Here is a 24,653-nt window from a genome sequence, read left to right as displayed (position 1 = left end):
TTGGATTACTACTAAACACCATTGGTTATGAGAAAACCTGTTCACCATACTTGGATCTGGCTTTAGAGTCCCACTTAAAACCCTGGAGACCAGGTGAAGAAGGCATCTAACCAAATCACTAGCATCTAAAACACTATGTGTATATATGGTCTTCCAGAAACAAACAGTTACCAAGAATTGCCCAAGGATATGCTGTGATGAACAACAAAATTACGGAAAACAATTCCTTTCATATTTGTTCATATGTTGTCTTGACTTGTTATGGAAACGCTACTGTATGTATGCTACTACACCCTCATCTTGGTTTGAATCATAAGACACCTTTCTCTACCATACACCACAAGCTATGGTGAGCGAGGAGGATTGGAATGTAAAGTGTGCACACAGTGCAATAATCACCTTTTTTTAATCTACTTTTTCTCCCCATTTTCTATTTGTCTCCCATCCCAATTTCGTATTATCCAATTCTCCCCTCCCCTGTCTCGAACGTTGCTAGACTATGCCTCCCACTGGTCGGCTGCAGTGAGGACCAAGCCTTGCATCACGTGTCCCCTCCGGTACACGAGGAGGCAGCTGTCGCATCTTTTCACCTGTACAGCACGATCTCTCAGTGGCGAGGAGTAACGCGTGGGAGGCTCACGTTGCCCCCGATACTTCCTGATTCTGCTGTACAGGCGCACCAACCGACCTGTAGGAGTCGCTGTCCACAACGTCCGATCCCCACCCACCGACTTTCCCACCCCCTAACACTGCCAATTGTATTAGTATGAACGACCAGCCAAGCCGGTAGCAACGCAGAGAGCTGGGCTCGAACCCAGCATCTCCTGCGTTAGTGGTGAGCGCCTTGCCCACTGCGCCACTTAGCCGCCTTGCAATAATCACTTTTGACTTTTAAATCAGTTTGGGGAATCTATTTGTGGCGGGTCTAGGCTGATATTGTAGTGGTCCATCATAATCACACATAGATCATCACAGATTTAAGAATGTCTATAGACAAAACAAAACAAAAATGATTCTATGGAAGAAAAACAGCTTGGCTAGCAGTGGGTTGAAGCAACATGACATTTTCCTGATTATTTATTTCCCCCACCAATCAAAATGTCTGAGAGTGTGTAATGCAATCATCAGACAACACAGCCATGCTGAGATGGATGACATGGCTCCTCTGTCTAGTTCAGTTAGCCTGACCCGACAGCTCCACCCTCCCTCTGGTATTCATACACCATAAAACACCAGCATACCTCCACCATGTCACACTAATTATTGCTCATGTAATTCACTCATGCCCGATTTGCCGCACCTGCACTAGTAGCAACCTCACACATTTGCACGCACGCGAACAGACACACACACACACACACACCTAATCATGAAAAGCTTGCAAAAAAGAGAGACGGCTACAGATTTCAGAGGACATCAATAAAGATCAATATTTTCACTTGCATTGGGGGAGAAAAAAGGAAAAGGCATATTTTCCCAATCAAAGTGTTAAGCAGACGTTGTAAAGAGGAGCAGGCGGTGAATGTGTCCGGTCCATTCTGTCAGCTTTGGATCAAAACACAAGGAATCTTTTAGAGACAACCACCTGCTCCCCACCAAGAGGCCATACATACTGAGAGCTCAGCAGGACTGAGGGCTTTTACTAACTATTACAGCGATGAGCTGTGGCCCTCTAGTGGTCAAACATAGTTAATTGTACTTGGGTGCTGTGCAGGTACTTTACTGTATCTTTTACATTGTTTATCTCCTCTGTTTGGAGTCAGTTGTGTTGTGTCATGTCTGTATGTATGTGTCTGTGGCTGTAGTGTGGGTGTAAGCCCAAGACAAATTTCCCAGCTGATGGGACAATAAAGTGTCTCTTGACTCTTGAGTCAAACAGATATAATACAGACAATATCAAGATGATCGGAGTCCTCTCAGTGGTCGTCAAAGCAAAAAACGACAAGCTTACAAAACAAGACACAGTTATCAGTAGATTCATAAATATAGCACAACAAATAAGAATACAAATTTTAAAATCAGTTAAGACAGTTACAAGTCGACACACAATGGTCGGAGATCATACTTTTAAATGCAGCAAGAGAAGGAAGAACCTCCAACTTCAGAGTCAGTCTGAGGGCATTCCAGGTGTTGGAAGCATCAAAAGAGTTTTATCTAGTTCAGAGCAAACGGGAGGAACCCTAAGAACCAGCCAGTCATTTTGAACGTGTAGAATAGGTTCCACAATTCTATTACAACAGCGTTGTAAGGGGAAAGCTTACCAATGATAGTTACGCCTTTCAGCCTGAGAAGGCCACCCAACCTCTTCATAAAGGACACAGTGGTGGGTATCATATTTAATTTAGTGCTTTTCTTTCTTTTTCATTTATTATATATTCTTTTGTGTTATTTCTTTTTTATATATATATATATATATATATATATATATATATATATATATATATATATATATATATATATATATACTGTATATATGCATCTTGTCTGTCTCAAAGTCATTACCGTGTCGTCGGGTCGACAGCGACACCCTTTTCATTATAAAACCAGGACAGTGAGGGATGGGAATCGAGAATCGGAAATCGCATGCCTCCGTGACTATCGATTCCTCTTATCGATGCCATGTTTTTCCGACAGTTGTGCATATAAAAACAATAACGTTAGCGCCACGCATGCAGCCATAGCAGACTACGGTATTTGATTCCTTGACTAGGAAAACCTAAAGGGCTCAATATTGCGACCGTTTTGTGTGTGCAGTGAAAACTGAAAGTGCTTTGCATCCTAGTCATTCATTTACATGGTAAAGTAACGTTAGCCGCTAGCCAGCTAAATAGCCATGCTCATTGCAGAGAGACAGAGAGAGAACACTGAGCTGGCCTTTATTTATACAGGTAGGTTATTGCTAACAAATTCTCTTTTGCAATAACGACCTGTTGAATGCAACTACAGTTCAATAGATTAAATTAGTTCTCAAATACATTATTTTAAGTGTATAGTTAATTTATTTTTTACAGTTTTTGTATTTTTCTGACATGGGGGCTCAACAATAAATGATAAATGACAATCAGAAATGTCAAGTTGCATGTTGTTATTCTAACCAGCTTAGCTCTGTTGCATTTCCAATTTATTTATAAAAATTTGCAGGAATCGATAAGGGAATCGTATCGATAAAATCTTATCAATTCCCATCCCTCATAGATGTAGCATCAGGGCAGATTCTCTGAACATGAGTCAAAGTGTCATGCCGCATATGAACCGCCACTAGGGGCAGAGTGGCTAACTGTGAGTGAGTGAGTGAATGAATGAATGAGTAAATTGGTGACATTGCTGGTCTCTATGAGCAACACGGTCTCATCAGAATACGCAAATAAAGTACTTAATCAACGAAGAATTATGTTATATATATGTAATATATTTACATTTTGTATGGGTGAAAGTCCAAAATCGGGAGTCAATAAACTAGTTAAGTGTGCTCACCACTAGACCAAGCCACCCACCCTGATACAAACACACCGTTTTCTTTTTTGGACTTTCGCCGATACGAAACGTAAATATGACTTACTGTATATACAATACGTAAAATATATTACTTATGGCTATAACATAACGTACATTATGTACCTATTTCCTGTGGTTAATACATATTTTATTACATATTTTAAGCGAGATTGGCTGCTATGAGGTGTTTTGACGTGTAAAAGGAGTGAGCTCATGGTGTTACCTGGTAGGGTGCGAGGCCTGGCCGTGTAAAAGGGCTGAGCTCATGGTGTTACCTGGTAGGGTGCGAGGCCTGGCCGTGTAAAAGGGCTGAGCTCATGGTGTTACCTGGTAGGGTGCGAGGCCTGGCCGTGTAAAAGGAGTGAGCTCATGGTGTTACCTGGTAGGGTGCGAGGCCTGGCCGTGTAAAAGGAGTGAGCTCATGGTGTTACCTGGTAGGGTGCGCGGCCTGGCCGTGTAAAAGGAGTGAGCTCATGGTGTTACCTGGTAGGGTGCGCGGCCTGGCCGTGTAAAAGGAGTGAGCTCATGGTGTTACCTGGTAGGGTGCGAGGCCTGGCCGTGTAAAAGGAGTGAGCTCATGGTGTTACCTGGTAGGGTGCGAGGCCTGGCCGTGTAAAAGGAGTGAGCTCATGGTGTTACCTGGTAGGGTGCGAGGCCTGGCCGTGTAAAAGGAGTGAGCTCATGGTGTTACCTGGTAGGGTGCGCGGCCTGGCCGTGTAAAAGGAGTGAGCTCATGGTGTTACCTGGTAGGGTGCGCGGCCTGGCCGTGTAAAAGGAGTGAGCTCATGGTGTTACCTGGTAGGGTGCGAGGCCTGGCCGTGTAAAAGGAGTGAGCTCATGGTGTTACCTGGTAGGGTGCGCGGCCTGGCCGTGTAAAAGGAGTGAGCTCATGGTGTTACCTGGTAGGGTGCGAGGCCTGGCCGTGTAAAAGGAGTGAGCTCATGGTGTACATGTAATTATGGAATAGCTTTGACAAAGAAGTAAAAATGTGTAGTTCGCTACATACTTTTAAGAAATTACTCAAATATAAGGTGATACATAAATATAAAACCTCATTATTATCCTAGTTATATTTGATCTATAACATAGCTGTGTTCAAATAGTGACAAAGGGAAAAATAAAAAATAAAAAAATATATATATAAAAAGGAAAGTACCGGTATTAAAAAATAAATAAAAATAAAAACATAAATAAATGTGTATACGTAAATATTTTTTAATTTTGTAAATAATTTGTAAATATTGTAATGTAAAAAAGGTAGGCAATTATAAGCCTCGGCTTATTCCTCCTACACCTTTTCCGTAATTTTATTTGTTTCATTTTTTTTGAAGTTCTACTACTATGCTTTGTAAAAAATAAATAAAATAAATACAGAAATAAAATCATTCATTCATTCATTCATTCCTACCTGGTAGGGTGCGAGGCCGGTTCTCTGCCAGGTCAGAGATGGCTCCGGTGGTGGCAGTCTTCCTCATGCGGGAGCCGGCAGCAGCCGCACAGAGGGCTGGTTTGGTCAGGGCGTCGTCACTACTGGCTCTCTTTAGCTAAAAAAAAACACAACACATATCTGCTGTTAGTCCCTACGATGACTTAAGTGTAGGAAGTCATCATATTGAAATATGGCTAATTTTAAATGTTATTTTACTCCACCTCTTTATTGTATTATTAGTCTGTTAATGTCTGTCCGCTAATGTCGCACCAATAACATCCAAAGCAAATTCCTTGTATGTGAAAACTACTTGGCAAATAAAGACCTTTCCGATTCTGATTCTGAAAGGGGTGAGGGGCAATACTGATATATGATTTATGATTTGATTAGGATCCCCATTAGCTGATGTAGAACATCAGCTACTCTTCCTGGGTTCCACACATAACATATAAACATGACAATAGATAAGACATTTACAGACAAACAACCAAGTAGTATTAAAATCAGAGTGACAATATCTGTCACTCTCAAATATATGACTATACATACCATAATATGTTAGTATGATAATATATTATCCTTAATCATATGGAATCATACATAGTAAAATATATATTACATACCGTAATACAGTATATATTAATATGCACTAAATTCACAAGCAGTGAGAAACCATAAACATAAATTCATATACTAGTCTTTTACCCTGATCCATAGGCACTGGATATACATACAAAATAAACATAAATACATATACTACTAGTCTTTTACCCTGATCCATAGGCACTGGATATACATACAAAGTAAACATAAATACATATACTACAGTATTTTACCTTGATTCATAGGCACTGGATATACATACAAAATAAACATAAATACATATACTACAGTATTTTACCTTGATTCATAGGCACTGGATATACATATTAAATAAACTATATTGTAAGCTATTGATATTCCACTATATTCCATCACAATTTTTTTTTAATAAAATGAAATGAAAATAAATAAATAACTATAGGTGTGTGTGTGTATATATATCTAAATATAGTCCATTATATTGATACTCTCCCCTATATTATTGTATCGATGCATTCGTAACGAGGTTCAAATCACAATGTTCCAAGAGTAGGTGGTGCAAATACCCCCCGCTTCACCAGATAATCCTGTGGTCCACAATGTCCCGGTCACGTTGGTGCTGGTGAGCGGTTAACCTGACCCGCCACACGCTCCGTTACACAGAACCATCTGGGAAGTCCAACTTTTGAAAATGTCATAACTTGCAGTCTTCTTGCCGGCGTCACACCTAAATCACACCCGTAGCTGCCAGCGGCTCCTCAAAAGAACGCAGATTGGTCCGAACCACTGCGATTCGGGCACAAAGCCTGACATTCTTGTGTGATCTCGCAAAGCCAGCTGCCATCACGCAAGGTTTGTTGGAGGCTAGTCAAGAGGATGAGTGCTGAGCTGGAGTGAGACTACACAGTAATGGCTCCTTGGTGACGTACACTAGGGGTCGACAGTGGCTCAGGAGGTAGAGCAGTCGTCTCTAGGAGGTAGAGCAGTCGTCTTTATTGAATCAAACCACACTTTTTTACTCTGTCTATTCTATTTTTATATTTTTATTACTGAATGAAACCGTAAACAGAGAGGCCTATTGGGATGTTAGATCCTAATGTGAAACACTTTTTTTTTTACCTTACCTTGCTACCTCTATCTTTTTTATGCTCACTTATACCTGTATTTCTTACTGCTGTGAAGCACTTTGAACTGCATTTTATGTATGCAAAGTGCTATACAAATACATATTTAAAAAATATATATATATGTATTATTCATAGGAGTGACTGGGAGCAGTGGTAACAAAGTGATGCATCAGGAACCTGAATCTATTATGCCATGAGATAGACATGATATTTTACACCCTTATAGGTAATATGGCTGCTCCCAACAGACAGATATACAGTAACAACATTATACTGAACATGTCACATTTGCTCCATTACGTGTTCTGCGTCTCCCCAGCAGCCACACACATGATAGTTATGGGGAAGTTGTGGTGGATCATTTAGCTGCATCATTTCAGAAAGTTCAAACCCTGTTAAGACTTTCTGTCCAATGGAATCGGACCCAACAGCTGACCATGTAAGACTTTATCCTCTACGTCTACGTCATTATTTATTTGACAATTGATCTTCAATCGCCTATTTTGTGCATTAAAATGTTTTCTGCATTTCCAAAATCCACCTCAAGCTAGGATAAAAAAAAAATTGGGACAATTGAGGAACTTTGTTTCGGATTTTGCCATTTTCCTATAAGCTTTTCTAATGTGCATAAAAAAAAGGTTAATGGCAATACTGCTGTTGATGCTTCCCTCATTTCCAATGCTGTCGAGATTACAGGCATATTAAAACACAAGATAAAGATAAAGTAGAAAATTTGTTTAGATAGTTGAATAAATAGGACAAAAACACAGGTAGAAAGAAAACACAAATATAGAAAGATCAAAATTAAAAACAGTTACAAACTGAAGCAGGGAGATCTATAACCATGTTTTGTTTTTTATCCACTCTTTCTTCTTATTTTTCTATTTTTCTCCCATCCCAATTCCGTATTGCCAATTCTCCCCTCCCCTGTCTTGAACGTTGCTAGACCTCCCACTGGTCGGCTGTAGTGAGGATAGAAGCCTTGCATCACGTGTCCGCTCCGGTACACGAGGAGGCAGCCTGTCGCATCTTTTCACCAGACAGCGCGGACTCTCAGTGGCGAGGAGTAACGCGCCGTGGGAGGCTCACGCTGCCCCGATACTTCCCGTCACTGCTGTGCAGGCGTCACCCAACCGACCTGTAGGAGTCGCTGTCCACAACGTCCAATCCCCACCCATCGACTTCCACCCGCTACCTCTGTCAATTGAGATAGTATGACGACTGGCCCAAGCCACAGGCAATGCCGACACCGGGATTCGAGACCGGAGTCTCTTGCATTGGTGACGAGCGCAATCTCCGCTACGCCACCCAGTCGCCCCCTTCTGTAACCATGTTTTTAAACTGTCCGTACTCCAGAGGATAGTAGGGTATTGATTTTAGCGTGCGTTCATTCCAGGAAGCTGGAGCATTAAAACAAAAGGCTGACTGTACAAGTTCAGTCAGTCCTCTGGGGACCTGAAGTCATGTGAGCAGGTCAATTGGGTCCATCATTTTGAGCAGGTCAATTGGGTCCATAATTCCAATCTAGCAACATTGTGATATAAAGTGGTAATTTTTCCGACAATGGCCTTAAATATACACGGATACCAACGTTTATTTTGCCTCTCTGGCAGAAAAGACCAACCCACTTTATCATACAGGATGCAGTGGTGAGAGTACCATTCCCTACCTTAACCCTTTCACTACCACACTACAGAATGTTAACCTTTCACTACCAGACTACAGACGGTTAACAGTCTGTAGTGTGGTAGTGAAAGGGTTAACGATAAAGGTTATGTATATAACCTAGTTATATGAGTACTGGCTGAGCGTCCCGATCTTAAGCCTATCGAGATACCTCATCTCATGTACCTATTGTACCTCCATCAACGAATAAAAAACAGATACACCCACACCTGCCGGGTCCCGCCCCTATGGAGGCGCAGCCTACAAGACAGCGGGCCTGGTCACCAAACACTCTTCCTCGCCAAAAAATCCCGTTCCCAGTAAAAGATCCCTCAAAAGGGAACTCAGGGCCGCTTAAGATTGGGACGCTCAGCCAGTACTCATATAACTAGGTTATATACATAACCTATCGTTATATATCGTACTTGGCTTATCGCGTCCCGCTCTTAAGCCTATCGAGATATGGGTTAGAGCGGACGCGAGGCCCGACAAATGTACCCCCTGAGGACTCGTAAGCCCACATCAAGGGGTTTGGGGAGTCCCGTCACCCCATCCTTCCTAATGAAGGGGGGGCGCAGTCAACTCCACCGGAGTGCGAGCAAGGAGGAACTAGAACCCCTTGAACACACAGCACAGGCGGAACCACGTGTGACCTAACACACTGTGGCCCATACCCACACACTCCTGCTACCCTACCAACGGACGGGAAGCAGGAAAGGCCACAGACCCCAGAACCGCCTGGGAGACAGAACCCCCGGTCATGTCCATGAGGTAAAACCTTACAAAGGGGCCCGGGGAGGATCATGAAGCTGCAGCACAGATGTCCTCCACCGAGGCCCCACCCAGCAGAGCGGCAGAGGCAGCCACCCCACGAGTGGAGTGCGCCCTGACGCCCCCAGGGGGATCCAGCCCGGCCAACGTGTAGCAGAGGGCAATGCCCTTGCTCAACCAATGGGACAGGCGTTGTTCGATAGTGCCTTACCGGCCTGAGAACCACCGTGACAGACAAAAAGCTGATCGGTGACACCGAGGTCCTGAGTACGGCTGAGGTAATTCCCAAAGCACGGACCGGACATGACAGGTGAAGGCCCGCATCTAACTCACTAGCGTGAGGAGGCGGAAGAAACGCCTGAACCACAATATCCCTGGAGCGGAAGAACTCTGGATATTTACAGGCACGAAGGCAGGATTAGGCCGCAGAGTGGCACCGCAATCGGAACGAAAGACAGGCACTCTGGTCGTGCCGAGAGAGCACAAAGCACACCCACGCGTTCAGCGGAGGTGACGGCCAGCAAGAACGCAGTCTTGAACGACAGCTGTTCCAACGACGCGTGCTCAAGAGGCTCAAACGGGGCCAAGGACAACCGACGAGGACCAATTAAAGATCCCAACTCGGAGCCAAAGAGCGTTGCACCGGCTTAATGCGTCGAGCGCCAAGCAGGAAACGCTTCACAAGAGGGTGGCTGAACAAGACATCCCCCTCAAATCCCTCATGATGGGAGGATATAGCTGCTGCATATACCCTCACCGTCGAAGCCGACAGTCTATCAAGGAGAGACTGGAGGTAAATAAGGACAGCATCCAGGGGGCAGGAGACTGGGTCCCGGCCCCCCGCCTTACACCACACTTGAAACATACGCCATCTGCCCGCGTAAGCGCGACAGTGGAGGGAGCATGCGCATTCCGGATGGTATCAACCACAGAAGGGTCCATCCTCTCCAGACTACCAGTAGCTGGATCAGGACCGGGAACCACACAGCTGCGCCCCGGTCCGGCGCCATCAGGATCAAGAACCTGCGCTCCTCAACGTACCCGTCCCAACAACTGACCTAACAGATGTATGGGGAAGAATCCCAGGCGGCACGGCATCGGTCCCAGACCTGCCTGGCTATGTCCGGACGTAATCCCCACCCGTCCAGGATGAGGACCGCCCCGCGACAGTACACCTGTACCCACATTCACCCTGCCGGGGATGTGGGGAGCGCAGATGGAGGACGCCCATAGCCAGCCGCCCGCCGCCTGGTGCAGACGGGGGGAGCGTACTCCTCCCTGTATGTCGATCCCGAGCGTGTCGACAACACGCTCTGAGAGGGATGCCCATAGCCCTCCAACCGTTGACTGGGAAGAGGAGACCTGCCTGGTACGAGACCTGACGATCCACCTTGACCGCGAAGGACCAGAACGTCGTCAGGGCAGAATACACTCCGTAACCCCTGACGACGCAGAGGCCCCAGTGCGGCCTCCACGCACCTGGTGAAGATGCGGGGAGCCAGAGAAAAACCGAACGGCAGCCTCTGGTACTCATACGCTAACCCTGCAAAGGAAGCGTAGGTAAGCCCTACGATGGAAGATCGGAGATGCGAATACGCATCCTACAGGTCTATGGAGGAGAACCAGACCCCCACCTGACAGTTTTCAACAGGTAGGAGACGATCCAAAAAATGCCGAACCTTCCCATGGGACAGGTCCAGCATGGGTCTGACCCCCCCCCTCCCGATTTCTCAGGCACCAGAGAACACCGGGAGGAGAACGCCACGACGATGGCTTGCTTCGTCCACAGAGATTGGATCTCGTTGACCAGAGCTGTCACTGCTGGAGACCCTGACAATAGGGTCTGTACCAAACCCGAAAACGGGCGGGGTTGTGTAAACACAAGTCCCCGCCTCAGCGTTCTCTCCATCCACCTCAACATATGGTACTGCCGTAGTCATATGTGATGACACTCCCAACGCACCCGCCGCCATGTGGCGCAGGTCCGCCAGGAACTGTAGATAGTTGGCCTGGTCCCACCCGCTGTGCGTAGCCAACCCTGGACCCGTGCGAGCAGAGCGTTCCGTGTCGGGACATCTGACCCTGACACTACCCACGAGGCAATCGCACCCAAGGGGGGACCCCGACAGAAAGGGCCGGTTTGATACGGGGGGCTTTCTAGGTGAAAAAGCCCCCCCACTGAACACCCCTCCAGAACATGCTGAGGAGTTGTTCTGCAGCCGGACATGCAAGGTGTGAGGACCCCATGGGTTCCTACACACCGTAGCCCTGCAGTGATATTACTACCACCCAAATCACGCGTGCCTGCGAGACCACTGCCAATCTTTCAGGAGTGGGAGGCACCAACATGATACCTGGCCTGGCGAAGGCGAGGCCGGGGAAGCCCGCACTGTGTGCCTCAAAAGGTTTCGAGCCCCCCTGCTGACAACACTTATAGTTGACAGACGTAACACCAGGCTCAACCAACACAGCTTATGGTGTGGGAGCCGCTTGACAGCACAACATTCTCACGGACAGACCCAGGCTCAGCCATCAACTGGGTGTCAGCCCCTGTCCCCATGAGAAGCGAAAAGTGGGGCCGCCCGCGCTTCAACGAAGGCACGCGGCCCGCAGCCAAAGGAAACAATCAGAGCCCCCTTTTTCCGCTGGTGTTGGGGGAGGGAGTGATAGGAGAGTGGGCTGCTCGCGGCAGGACGGTGACGGCTTGTTGTTCCAAGCCGAGCCCATCCAACATGGCCGATCCCTCGGCCGCCAAGGCTGTCGGCCTTGTGGACACTAGGGGTGGGACGATACATCGATCCAGATCGATACATCGATGTAATTATCAACAATCGAATCGGATCGATGCGATGTAATAAGATCGATTCATATCGATACTCTTATTTTGAAAATCCTGTGGCGAGTCTCATATCCGCCCAAGAACAACAGCAGTAGCTCCGTGTGTGTAGACGTTACAGCATAGCATTCTCCCTTTCTGTGTGTGTGTGTGCGCGCGTCTTTGGAAAGACCAGATGAGGTCAGAGGAGTTTGATGTTTAAATGTTATTTAAACATAAACAATATAATACATAATAAATGTAGGCCTATACATGATCATGCAACATCAACAAATTGTTGTAGGAACGGTTTGGGAGAGGGAGGTTGTGAGTTTTGAGTTCCAAAAAATGTAGCTTAAAGTTTAAAGCTCAATATATAAAAACGTGGCACTTTACAGTGAACAGGAGGTCTATTTGTATTAAAAACAATAGATTGATTTTCCTTTAAATGTCTGGAAGAGCTCAAAAATACAAATGTCAAATGATATTTTCATTACCTTTTTTTTGTTGATCTAAATGTTACTGATTGTGTTAAATGGGCATATGATATCATCTCATATCGATCGCAGGCACCTGAATCTAATCGTATCGTATTGTATCGTGAGAGACTTTGTGATATCGGCAAATATTGTATCGTTGTCCAAAGAATCGATATCGTATCGTATCATGATGAAACTGGTGATTCCCACCCCTAGTGGACACCTGTCGATTCAACGCCCAGGATACCTCTGGCGGGGGAAAACATGGCCGCCTGTCGAGGGCCTCGTCATCGCCGCTGACGAGGCTGTGCTCTCTCTTCTTCTGGCTGCGCGGTGTGAGGCGGTGTGGGGCCTAGGACAATACCGCCCGCGCTCCAGCAGAAGACCAAAATCCCCTGCGGAGAGGGGAACCCTGAGCGGTTATAGCTTGCGGCTAGGTCAAAGCTAATAACGTCAACAACCTCGCGCGATGTGTCGACGTCGGCTGGCCCTCAAGGCCCCGCCACCAGACACCATTTTTCTTGATAGAAAAAACAGCAATTCGAACACAGTTCTAATCGCCGCCAATTCCATACCGTGGCGGTACAGGCTTTAGCAGCCCGCCAGGCCGACCCACCCATGGCGTCGGCCGGGCGGGGCACTGTTTCAATATGTCAAAAGCAAAGGACTGATGTTAACACGGAGCATCATTGGTGGTTGCAAACAGCAACCTCCACTGTGGTGTGCACCATGAAGGGGTTAAATGAATAAAAGAACTAAACCACAAAATACTGTAGAATGAGCAAGCCCATATACACAACGTTAAGGGGAGGCGGACCAGAGCGAACCAGTCCCGCATTCATTCAAAATATTCACAACAGCACACCAGCCCTAGCTTAGCCCATTTACCCAAAAGGTAAACAAAGCCCCCCCCGCACTACTCCCCCAATAGACACCGATTGACCGTCAGCATGAAATGGTTGAGAGGAGAGAAAGCTGTAGCATAGACAGACCTTCTCATAGCAGAGCGACAGAACAAAACAGTAGCCCACTACACTACTATAGCATAGCATAGCGTTTCAACGCTACTATGGACAGACAACAGTCAGCTGAGCCACAACACGGGCCGCCGTTAAGTCCCATCCTGCAGTAGTATAGCTCTGCTGCTACCTGCCGAGCCTCAAGCATCGGCTCCCAGGTGGGGACACTGTTCAACAACCCCCGCCAGGACACAGGGGTAACGCTACCTGGCTAGGCTACCTAGCCACGGCCTACCCTGTTGTCAACCCATTTACCCGTAAAAAGGTAAATAAGACTCAGCAAAACCCCCACATCAGCTACCGACTGACCTTCATTGATGAACCGGGCAAGAGAAGGGAAAAGCGACAACATCCCACGGCGGAGACATTAGAACAGCGTAGCAGTAGTGTTAGCATGTAGCATTAGCATGTAGCATTAGCACTAGTTGTTTAACAGCACGCTTCCAGGACCGTTTGGAACCCGTTCACTGCAGTGAACGTTCACCAAACCATCCCGCCCCTGGCGCCGACACACAACATGGTTGTGTAACAAAACAAACCAGCATTACTAACACTAATACCCATGCCTGATGACACAGGGCCTACCTGTGTACAAGCTGGCCCGATAGCCAAACCTTGCACGCTGAATCCTTGGTCTGCTGCCATCAGACGAGGAAACATCAACATAGGCCCGCCGTGTCGCTGAAACATGGCCCGAAGATTCCAGGGGTAAGCAAACCTCCGGTAACTTTCAACATTACGCAATTTCTCATAATCTTTTCATAACAACTAGTTAACATAAGGTGCACTGCATCCGTTATGATGGGAACGAAAATAGAGGAAGAGTGTTTGGTGACCAGGCCCGCTGTCTTGTAGGCTGCGCCTCGTTGATGGAGGTACAATAGGTACATGAGATGAGGTATCTCGATAGGCTTAAGAGCGGGACTCGATAAGCCAAGTACGATATATAACCTTCTGTAGTGTGGTTGTGAAAGGGTTAACCTTCTGTAGGTAAAAATAATAATAATCGTATGTGGTTTGCTAACTTAAAAAGATCAAATTAAACCTTTCACTGCCACACGACAAAGGGTTAACCCTTTCACAACCACACTACAGAAGGTTAACCCTTAACCGTCTGTAGTGTGGTAGTGAAAGGGTTAATCTTCTGTAGTGTGGTAGTGAAAGGGTTAACCGTCTGTAGTGTGGTTGTGAAATGGTTAACCTTCTGTAGTGTGGTTGTGAAAGAGTTAACTTTCTGTAGTGTGGTAGTGAAAGGGTTAACCGTCTGTAGTGTGGTAGTGAAAGGGGTAACCGTCTGTAAGGTGGAAGTGAAAGGGTTAACCGTCTGTAGTATGGTAGTGAAAGGGTTAACCTTCTGTAGTGTGGTTGTGAAAAGGTTAACCTTCTGTAGTGTGGTAGTAAAAGGGTTAACCGTCTGTAGTGTGGTAGTGAAAGGGTTAATTTGATCTTTTTAAGGTAGCAAACCAGATACAATTATTATTATTTTTACCTTTATTTACCCAGGTAGGTTCGCCGAGCACGGACGCTCCGTTTCAGCAACGCCCTGCTTCACACTCACACACTGAGTTGGCCACTGAGCACCTCCACTGGAGCAGTTAGGGATTAAGTGCCTTGCTCAAGGAGGGCACTTCAGCTATTAGTATTGAGAGATGGGGGAGTGTTATTCATTCACTTCCACCCGCCCCTGATTTTTCTTGCCCGGTCTAGGGGATTGAACCAGTGACCATTCTGGTCACAAGCCTGGTTGCCTAACCTTTAGGCCACCGCTGCCCCTTAATTCACATGTATTGCATATCAAATCAATAACCAAATCAGCTTTTTTCCATCTCAGGAACCTTTCCAGACTCCGGCCATCTCTCTCCCCGACTCTGTAGCAGAGACTCTCATTCACGCCTTCGTCACCTCCCGTCTCGACTACGCAAACTCTGTCCTCGTAGGGCTACCCAGCAATGCCCTGAACAGGCTTCAATACGTACAAAATTCTGCTGCCAGAGTTCTCACCGGCACCAAGTCCTGGCACCACATCACCCCCACCCTCAACCACCTCCACTGGCTTCCAGTCAAGTCCCACTTCAATTTCAAGATCCTCCTCATCACCTACAAAGCCCTTCACTCCCTTGCCCTCCGGTACCTAGCTGACCTCCTCCATCCCTACATCCCGCCCTGGAGGCTGTGGTCTTCTGACTCCGGTCTCCTCTCCATCCCCACCACCAACATGCGGACTGTCGGTCCCAGAGCCTTCTCTGTGGCCGCACCCACCCTCTGGAACTCACTCACTCCCTCCAAACATCCGTAGTGCTACAAACATCCCTGCACTCCTTCAAATCCCAACTCAAAACCCACCTCTTCACCAAATTTGTAAATGACTGCCTGATTTCCTTCTTTTCTTTTCTTTCCCTTTGTTTTGTTGTTACGTTGTTCCCTGAGCCCCTTCCCTTAGCTGCCCCCTCCTGTTAAATGCCTTGGGTCTCCTGAAAGGCGCTATATACATTTCACATTAGGATCTAACATCCCAACAGGCCACCTTGTTTATGGTTTGATTCAGTTTTAAATAGACAATAATAAAAAGTGTAGGATAAAATAGACAGAATAAAATAGTGCAATAGTGCAGTGCAATAAAATAGTAGAATATAATAGATTAAATGATTTTTTTTTACAGTGCAATAAAATAGTTCTGGATTACTGTTCAACAGTTCAAAGTGGTCTTTACCTTCTCTGTTTGGTATCCACAGTTTAAAACTCGACAGTCTTCCCCCCTGTTTGATACCCACTTTGACCCTTTGAACCTCCCACTCAGGGCGCAGTTCCCTCTCTCAGGGTGCAGTTCTAGGCCTGGGTCCTACACAGTTTTAAAGCCTGACATGTCAATGTGGTGGCGTCACTCACGGTGATATGTGACTGTAGTGGTGTGTTTGGGTGTGTGTAGTGTGGTCTGAGTGTGGTTAGTGTGATTCAAGATTCAAGAGGTTTATTGTCATATACATACCAGGGCATACAGTGAAATGCAAGTGGTCATGCCCGCATAGATTGTGCAATAATACAATAATAAAATAGACGTAAAAAAGAAAAAAAAAAGGTAATAAGAAGACATAAGATGTGCATGATAAAAAGAGACATGCTAAATTCCTGAGAGTGTGTGTGCTCATGTGTACTTGTGGGTTGAGAGTTCAGTGTTCTGATGGCCTGGTGTTCTGATGGTGTAGTGTGGTCTGGGGTCAGTGTGTGTAGTGTGGTCTGGGGTCAGTGTGTGTAGTGTGGTCTGGGGTCAGTGTGTGTAGTGTGGTCTGGGGTCAGTGTGTGTAGTGTGGTCTGGGGTCAGTGTGTGTAGTGTGGTCTGAGGTCAGTGTGTGTAGTCAGTGGTTATCACTCACCCTGCTTTAGGAGCAGGTCTGAGGCCAGTGTGTGTAGTGTGGTTATTACTCACCCTGCTTTAGGAGCAGGTCTGAGGTCAGTGTGTGTAGTGTGGTTATTACTCACCCTGCTTTAGGAGCAGGTCTGAGGTCAGTGTGTGTAGTGTGGTTATTACTCACCCTGCTTTAGGAGCAGGTCTGGGGTCAGTGTGTGTAGTGTGGTCTGGGGTCAGTGTGTGTAGTGTGGTTATTACTCACCCTGCTTTAGGAGCAGGCCTGAGGTCAGTGTGTGTAGTGTGGTTATCACTCACCCTGCTTTAGGAGCAGGTCTGAGGTCAGTGTGTGTAGTGTGGTTATTACTCACCCTGCTTTAGGAGCAGGTCTGAGGTCAGTGTGTGTAGTGTGGTTATTACTCACCCTGCTTTAGGAGCAGGTCTGAGGTCAGTGTGTGTAGTGTGGTTATTACTCACCCTGCTAAGGAGCAGGTCTGAGGTCAGTGTGTGTAGTGTGGTTATTACTCACCCTGCTAAGGCGCAGGTCTGAGGCCAGGGTGCTGGAAGACCTGGAGGTCCTCATGGAGGTGGCAGCGGAGGAGTAGGAGGGGAGGGAGGCCTGCCTGGTTCGCTCCTGCAGCGCTGGCTTGGGCAGCCCCACCTTGGTGGCGCCCCCTTTCAACATAGCTGTTCGTCTGCTACCTGCACACAAGGACCGGAGGAGGAGGAGGAGGAGGAGGAGGAGGAGGAGGAGGAGGAGGAGGAGGAGGAGGAGGAGGAGGGAGGAAGATAGAAACATCATACATGATCAGAAGTGTTTAATTACAATGTCCAATAACTCTATGGGCCTCACAGACAGTCAGCCACAACAGCGCCCAGCTTGCTTACTGCTGAAGTGAATCAGGAAATTGCTATGCATATGAACCGCCACTAGGGTGGGAGGGAGGGCGCATGAGTGAGTGAAATCATGGATCCCTGGGAGTTTCATGCCCCGCTGTTGGGCTAACGTGAATACGTGATTCTACGGTACGTGTGGAAAAGGTCACTTTGCTTCAACTTCCGCCATGGCTCTTGGGATCAGATTTAAGTTTCGAGTCTGAATGAGTATTACGTTTTTTTGTCTTGGGGTGTGTAAACATACCGTGCCATTTGCAATAACCTGGATAAGCTCTTATCCCCGTTATGAAAAACCCAGAACGGGACACTTGAGGCATGTAAACACCTTGTCCAGTTAACTGTTGGCTTTTGGAGTAATGTTGTATTTTAGTTTCCATGGCAATACTCTGTATTCCTGATGGCAATATTCTGAGATATTGGCGATAGGGGAATGGGAATGTATGTAAACACCTCCTCCTGTCATGGCTATTAAAAGTATTACGTCTAGTAAAAGTGAAGGTAATTACCTTTATCCTCTAACCCAGGGGTCAGCAACCTTTACTATCAAAAGAGCCACTTTTCCCCCCCTCCCACAAAATAAAATGCTCAGGGAGCCGCACAACCTATTTACCCTTAAAATGAAGATAACACAGTGTATAACGTTTTATATATCCTCAAGCATACCCCACAGTTGGCATAAAACGCCTGACAATTGCATACCCAAAGTAATTCGCGATTTATTATACGTTATACTTATAGCACACAGTTTGTTGCATTAATGGAATTAAAAAGCAACAAAAATAAAAGAATTACTTTTTATTGCTGTGTTTACCTGTTATAACAAAGGAAAACGTCAAACTCTTATGAAAAGGAGAAAAAATACTGGCTGTGTAGACCTACTTTGAAATAAAACACAGAAGAGGAGACAAAAACACTGGTGTCTGTAGACCGACTTTAAATAAAACCCTGAACTATGCAGCTCTATTTGAGTCCTTCCCTTATTTGTGGAAAATCTATAAAATAATAATAATTAATTTCAGTGTCACAGTATGACATCGATCTCCAAAATAAAATAAAAATAAAAAAACAATGGCTTATCATATGCAAATGGGGTGTTATCCTGGCAGCGTCTATGCTTTAAGCAAGTGGCTTGTCCTTCCGCGTTCCCGTTTTGCGCTCTGATTGGCCACGCACGTTTCTGGTCATGTGACATGTGCGCCAATCATGGGACAGCAAGTTCTGCGCCTATTTCCGGGTCTAACAGCCTGCAAACTACCTAACGCCTAGTTTATCACTGGTTAAGCTTAGGCGACTCGTTCGCAGTTGGTTAAGGTTAGAGTTTGGAATCAGGGCAGGCATTCTATCGCCATGCTTTAAGACAAACTCTAACCTTAACCAACTTCGAAAGAGCGCCTAGGCTTAACCGTCCAAAAACTTGCCGTCCCACGATTGGCGCACATGTCACATGACCAGAAACGTGCGTGGCCAATCAGAGCGCAAAACGGGAACGCGGAAGGACAAGCCACTTGCTTTTTTTTTTTATCTACTTTTTTCTCCCATTTTCTATTTTTCTCCCATCCCAATTTCGTATCGTCCAATTCTACCCTCCCCTGTCTCGAACGTTGTTAGGCCATGCCTCCCACAAGCCGGCTGCAATGTGGACGAAGCCTTACATCACGTGTCCCCTCCGGTACTCGAGGAAGCAGCAGTCGCATCTTTTCACCTGCACAGCGCGATCTCTCAGCGTCGGGGGCCTGCATTTGGAGGGCACACCACCCCCGTCGCTTCCTGATTCTGCTGCGCAGGCTCACCAACCGACCTGTAGGAGTCGCTGTCCACAACGTCCGATCCCCACCCATCAGCTTCCCACCCCCTAATACTGCCAATTGTATTAGTATGAACGACCAGCCAAGCTGATAGCAATGCGGAGAGCTGGGCTCGAACCCAGCGTCTCCTGCATTGGTGGTGAGCGCCTTGCCCACTGCACCACCTAGCCGCCCTACAAGCCACTTGCTTAAAGTATAGAAGCATCCTGGCATGTCTCAAACCAGGAATGAAGGTACAGACGGTTCTTTATAGCTTCCAGCCCCTCCTGAGGGGAGTTTAATACAATGGTCACGTGTCTGATCGTTATTAAATCAGGCACATAACACAATGGCCACATGTCTGATTGTTATTAAATCAGGCACATAACACAATGGCCACATGTCTGATTGTTATTAAATCAGGCACATAACACAATGGTCACGTGTCTGATTGTTATTAAATCAGGCACATAACACAATGGCCACATGTCATGTTAATCAGGCAATACAATGGGTAACGAGATCAGTCTATCTTCCAACGCTCCCTTTGACCAGTCAGCAAACACCCCGACTGAGACACCGACAGGGGAAGGTAGATAAAAGGGAAGATAGTACCGTGGCTTGGCACAGCTTCAATGATTAAATCTAAGCATGCTAGCAAGTTCAATCTGTAGGGTCAATTAGAAATCCTTAGCCCAGCATGCAATGAACAGGAAGTCAAAACATTACGTAACCATAACTCTAAATTTCCATCACAGACCTTAGACATAATGAGCTAGTATCTGGAATACTGTACGCATGTAAACATAGTCAGCGATGTACTGTTGGCAATGTACTGTACCAGCCTACTGTAAGTAGGGATGCACCGATCAGACTTTTTCAGTCCCAATATCGATACCGATCCGATCCATTACTTTTAATGAACAGTATAGACTTGGACCATGCTTTTGGATCCATTGGACACAAGTCATTGAGATATAATAAAATGTTATATTTATATTAGAGAGTTCGTGTAAACAATGCAGCAAATCAAGTCACCTCACTTTGATTTCTGGCACGTTAGACGTGTTTCTAGGAAATCCTCTGATACCAATATTCTATTTTAGGCTGGTACTCAGACTGGTATCCCATACCAGTATCGGTATTGATCGATGCATGCCTAAGAAGGCAGGAATAGCTTAAGGAACGGTCAGTGAGAGACTGAGGTCCTGGAGAGTGAGCCACCTCTATAGAAAAACTCCCAGGGGACAGCCTCATTGATTCAGAGAAGAGGCCATTCTGTGAAAACCTGATCTGAGGCCTGCTAATGGGGGATACCCGTCTGTCGTCTCCTCGCAGGGTAAAAGCAGTCAGCTTGGGACAGGACTGGCAGGGAAGATTGATCAGTATTCAATACTATTTCCCGCAACACTCTCCCCCGTGTTCGACATCAACGTTACTTCTCTGCAGTCCTGGGATGATTAAATCATGATGAACAGGGCGGCTAGGTGGTGTAGTGGGCAAGGCGCTCGCCATCAACGCTGGAGACGCTGGGTTCGAATCCAGCTCTCTGCGTTGCTATCAGCTTGGCTGGTCGTTCATACTAACACAATTGGCAGTGTTAGGGGTGGGAAAGCTGATGGGTGGGTCCTGGGCATTGTGGACAGCGACCCCTACAGTTCGGTCAGGGCGCCTGTGTAGCACTTGTGTTAATACCAGTAACAGCTGTTTGCCACGGGCACAGTTCTAGGTTCGAATGCGACAAGGAGTAATATACACAATTAAAAGAATTGTAGACCAGAGGCAGAGTTATAACAATAACCGGTGTTTTAATTAAAAGCGCGCTAGCTAAACAGTAATAATACATACGTACGTAAAGTACAACTTATGTTTTGAAGTATCCCTTTTAGATTAGGTCAGTAACCTTTCCTTGCGGGAGGGTTAGGTCGATATCCAGGCCTAGGTCGATTGGATCAACACATTGGGGTTCATTCAGACGTCTCTGAGGTTATCATCGGTAACTCTATATTAGTTTATCAGGGAATGCAAATACCTTATTAGGTGAATTGGCCCATTAAACTCTTTAAACCAGGAAGTGATTCGGCGATAATCGAGGTCTATTATGACATCACCACAACCGGTGTAGAAGGTTCTATGTTCTAGAAGGTTCTATTATAACATCATACAATGGCAGAATATCTATATCCATATATCCAGTTAAATCAATTCAAATACAAAATACAATATCAAAATAACATAAGATGAACGGGATTGCCTCCCTTGGAAGTCCTTGTAGTCTCGTTCAGTTCAATCCTACCGGACTAATGGTGTAGCAATAGTTGAGCCCTAGTTGAGCATCATGGGTATTCACATCAGGCTGGCATTAGTCTTATCAAATGTTCCGGGGTTGGCTCGCCATCGGGTATCTATCCAGCTGAGCACGCTTGGTGGTGGGTGGTCTGGACTGCGCCGGGATGCTGGTGGAGACTTGCGGCTTCCAGTCGGTTGGTTAGTCCGGTCCGTCTGGGTGATGTTGCGGGTCCAGTGGTTGAGGAGAAAGAGGCTGGCTGCTTGAGAGCTGGCTGAATATATAGGAAACCAAGAGGTTCCGGAATGTTCTATATGACATCATAGGATGACATCACAAAGGTTCCAGAACCTTCAAATCATGACATCATACGCTATATACAGGAAGTGGGACCTCATGGTAAAACAGGAAGTGGTAGCAGAGATAAACAGGAACTATTTATGTAATTGATAATTATGAATCTGAACCCGGGGTTACATTCTCCCCTTCTATCCTAATGCACGTCCCTGTGCATATTATCCCAGGACTACATTATCACAATCCTATGGGGTTTTGGGGAGTCTGGGCCTAGAATGTTTTACTGTCTAGAAAGTTCTTACCTACTAACATTAACTATTTATGTTCCTATGCTAGTTATGAATCTGAACCCGAGGTTACACCTGCACAGCGAGGGTAGGATCTGGAGGGAGGTAGTGTGACCTTCCACACGTTACACTCTCCCGGTGAGAATCTGCGCTGCCAGGCTGGCTGCCGGCTGGCTGCACATGCGTCGGAGGAAAGCATGTGACACTTTGTGACAGTCTCCGGCCTCCCGGACCAACAGTAGGGGGGAGTGCGCAACAACCAGGAAGGGGGTTGGGAATTGGCATAATGACTAACAGTGGGATGGGAGAAAAATCGGAAAAAGGAGGGGGAAAAAAGATAATAAAAAAAAATGTATAATAATAATAAATCATGATGAACAAAAAGTGCACTAGTGAGATATACTGTAATAGATTGGAACTGAGCAGAGGTGTAAAGTACTTGAGTAATTGTACTTTGTTACAATACTTAAGTACTTTTTTGGGGGATTTGTACTTTACTCGAGTATTATTAGGTTTGTATACTTGTACCTTTTACTCCTTACATTTAAAATGCAGACCTACAAGGTACAAATCTCGTAGGTCCACCCATTTTAATTAGTATATTTGTTTCTCTGGCCGAACTTAATAACGTACTAACGTTATTAATCCTGCGGGCACACTTTATTTAAAAATAGCCAATCAAATCCCCATCAATGGAAAATGAACCCGCCCATACCCATGCTGATTGGTCCTTGTGCAAGACTAGAAAGTAGGGATCTTTGATTAAACACCTGCTATCAGAAGAATAGACAGTCAGAAAAAAAGTTTTACTTTAACCTTTTAGTACTTAAGTACATTTAAAAGTAGAAATCTTTTAACTTTTACTCAAGTGTGTTTTTAGCCAGATACTTTTACTTGAGTATGATTTTGAGACGGTACCCATACTTTCACTTAAGTATAATTTCTGGGTACTTTTTACACCCCTGACACTGAGGGACAGAAGTACAGTGAGGGAGCGTGTTCCTGTTGGGTAGCAATGACGGTAGCCTCCTTGAACCTTTTTTCACTTTTTCTCCCATCGCACAATTTTGTCCTTAGGCCAATTCCTTCCTGGTCGTTGCCCTACCCTACCGTCTGGTCTGGAAAGGGTGTACACACTATCACATGCCTCTTCCGATACAGTACTGTAGCTTCTTTTCACCGGACAGCAAGCAGTTTCACTGCTGTAATTATGCACAGAGACACGTGAGCACTGCCAATTGTATTCGTAGGGACGACTGACCAAGCCAGAGGTAGGTCTCTGTGGTGGTAGGCGAGTGCTTAGACCGCTACACTATCCATCGGCCTGCCCTCCTTGAACCTTAAACGAGTTCAACAGCAAACAACGTCAATGTCGTCTTAGCCCATTTTACCTTGACGTGGAATAAGTCAGGCTTGTATTTTTAGCCCCGTTTGAAGCACAGCATGGGTTGAAATGATGTAAACCAGACCAGGCTTTCAATTAAGACCCAACCGACTCTCACAGCATACCATGGAGCCAGAGGGTTTTGCCAGTTAGCAACATTGGGATATAATTAGAGAAAGGTCCTCGCAGATTGGTCTGATTAAAGAACACACAGCGTGCTCTGTGTGTTTGTGCTTGTGTGCGTGTTCACGCGCATCTGTAGGCCCCGCTGGCCTATCATATGACTCCAAGCACCGTCCCATGGCAGGATCCTGTGAGTATTATCCGTTCTGTCCAACCTTAAAAAGGAACACGCCAACTTTTTGGGAAATTAGCTTATTTGCCATCTACCCTGGAGTTAGACAAGCAGATACCCTTTTCTTCTCTGTGCATGCATTAGGCTTAGGGAACAGCCGCAAAAGCCTCAAAAGCCCCTTTTTTCAAAAAAGCAACAGGGCTTTTGAGGTGATGAAATCACTGCGCCCAGGCAGCAGTGGTTCGTCAAAAATTGGTTCAGAGTATGAATGAATGATCTTTATTGTCATTGTCACAATGGTACAACGGGGGGAAACAAATTTGATCCACTTTTTCTCCTCTTTTTCTATTTTTCTCCCATCCCAATTCCGCTGTGCCAATTCTCCCCTCCCCTGTCTTAAACGTTGCTCGCATATGCCCCCCACTGGCCGGTTGTAGGGAGGATAGAAGCCTTGCATCACATGTCCCCTCCGATACATGTGGAGGCAGCCTGTCACATCTTTTCACCTGCCAGCGCGGACTCTCATTGGCGAGGTGTAACGTGTGGGAGGCTCACACTACCCCCGTCTCTGCTGTGCAGGCGTCCCCCAAACGACCTGTAGGAGTCGCTGTCCACAACGTCCAGATTACCACCCATCGACTTCCACCCGCTAACTCTGCCAATTGAGTTAGTATGACGACTGGCCCAAGCCGGAGGC

At 46.1% G+C, this 24,653-nt stretch overlaps 1 protein-coding gene across 1 annotated transcript in view; it reads right to left on the bottom strand.

Moving 5' to 3' along the window:
• Window positions 1–24,653, bottom strand: part of specc1 (sperm antigen with calponin homology and coiled-coil domains 1) — a 292,788-nt gene that overhangs the window by 222,435 nt on the left and 45,700 nt on the right. Inside the window, exons 2-3 of the mRNA XM_084320784.1 lie at window positions 17,255–17,427; window positions 4,904–5,039 (exon numbers count right to left, since the gene is read on the bottom strand). Of these exons, the coding sequence (XP_084176910.1) occupies window positions 4,904–5,039; window positions 17,255–17,410 (292 nt within the window). The 5' untranslated portion in view covers window positions 17,411–17,427. The remainder of the gene's footprint in view (window positions 1–4,903; window positions 5,040–17,254; window positions 17,428–24,653) is intronic.

Source organism: Notolepis coatsorum, assembly GCF_963971535.1.
Source record: "Notolepis coatsorum genome assembly, chromosome: 8".
NCBI lineage: Eukaryota > Metazoa > Chordata > Actinopteri > Aulopiformes > Paralepididae > Notolepis > Notolepis coatsorum.
Note: the sequence above shows the minus strand (reverse complement) of the source record. Positions and strands in the feature narration are given on the sequence as shown.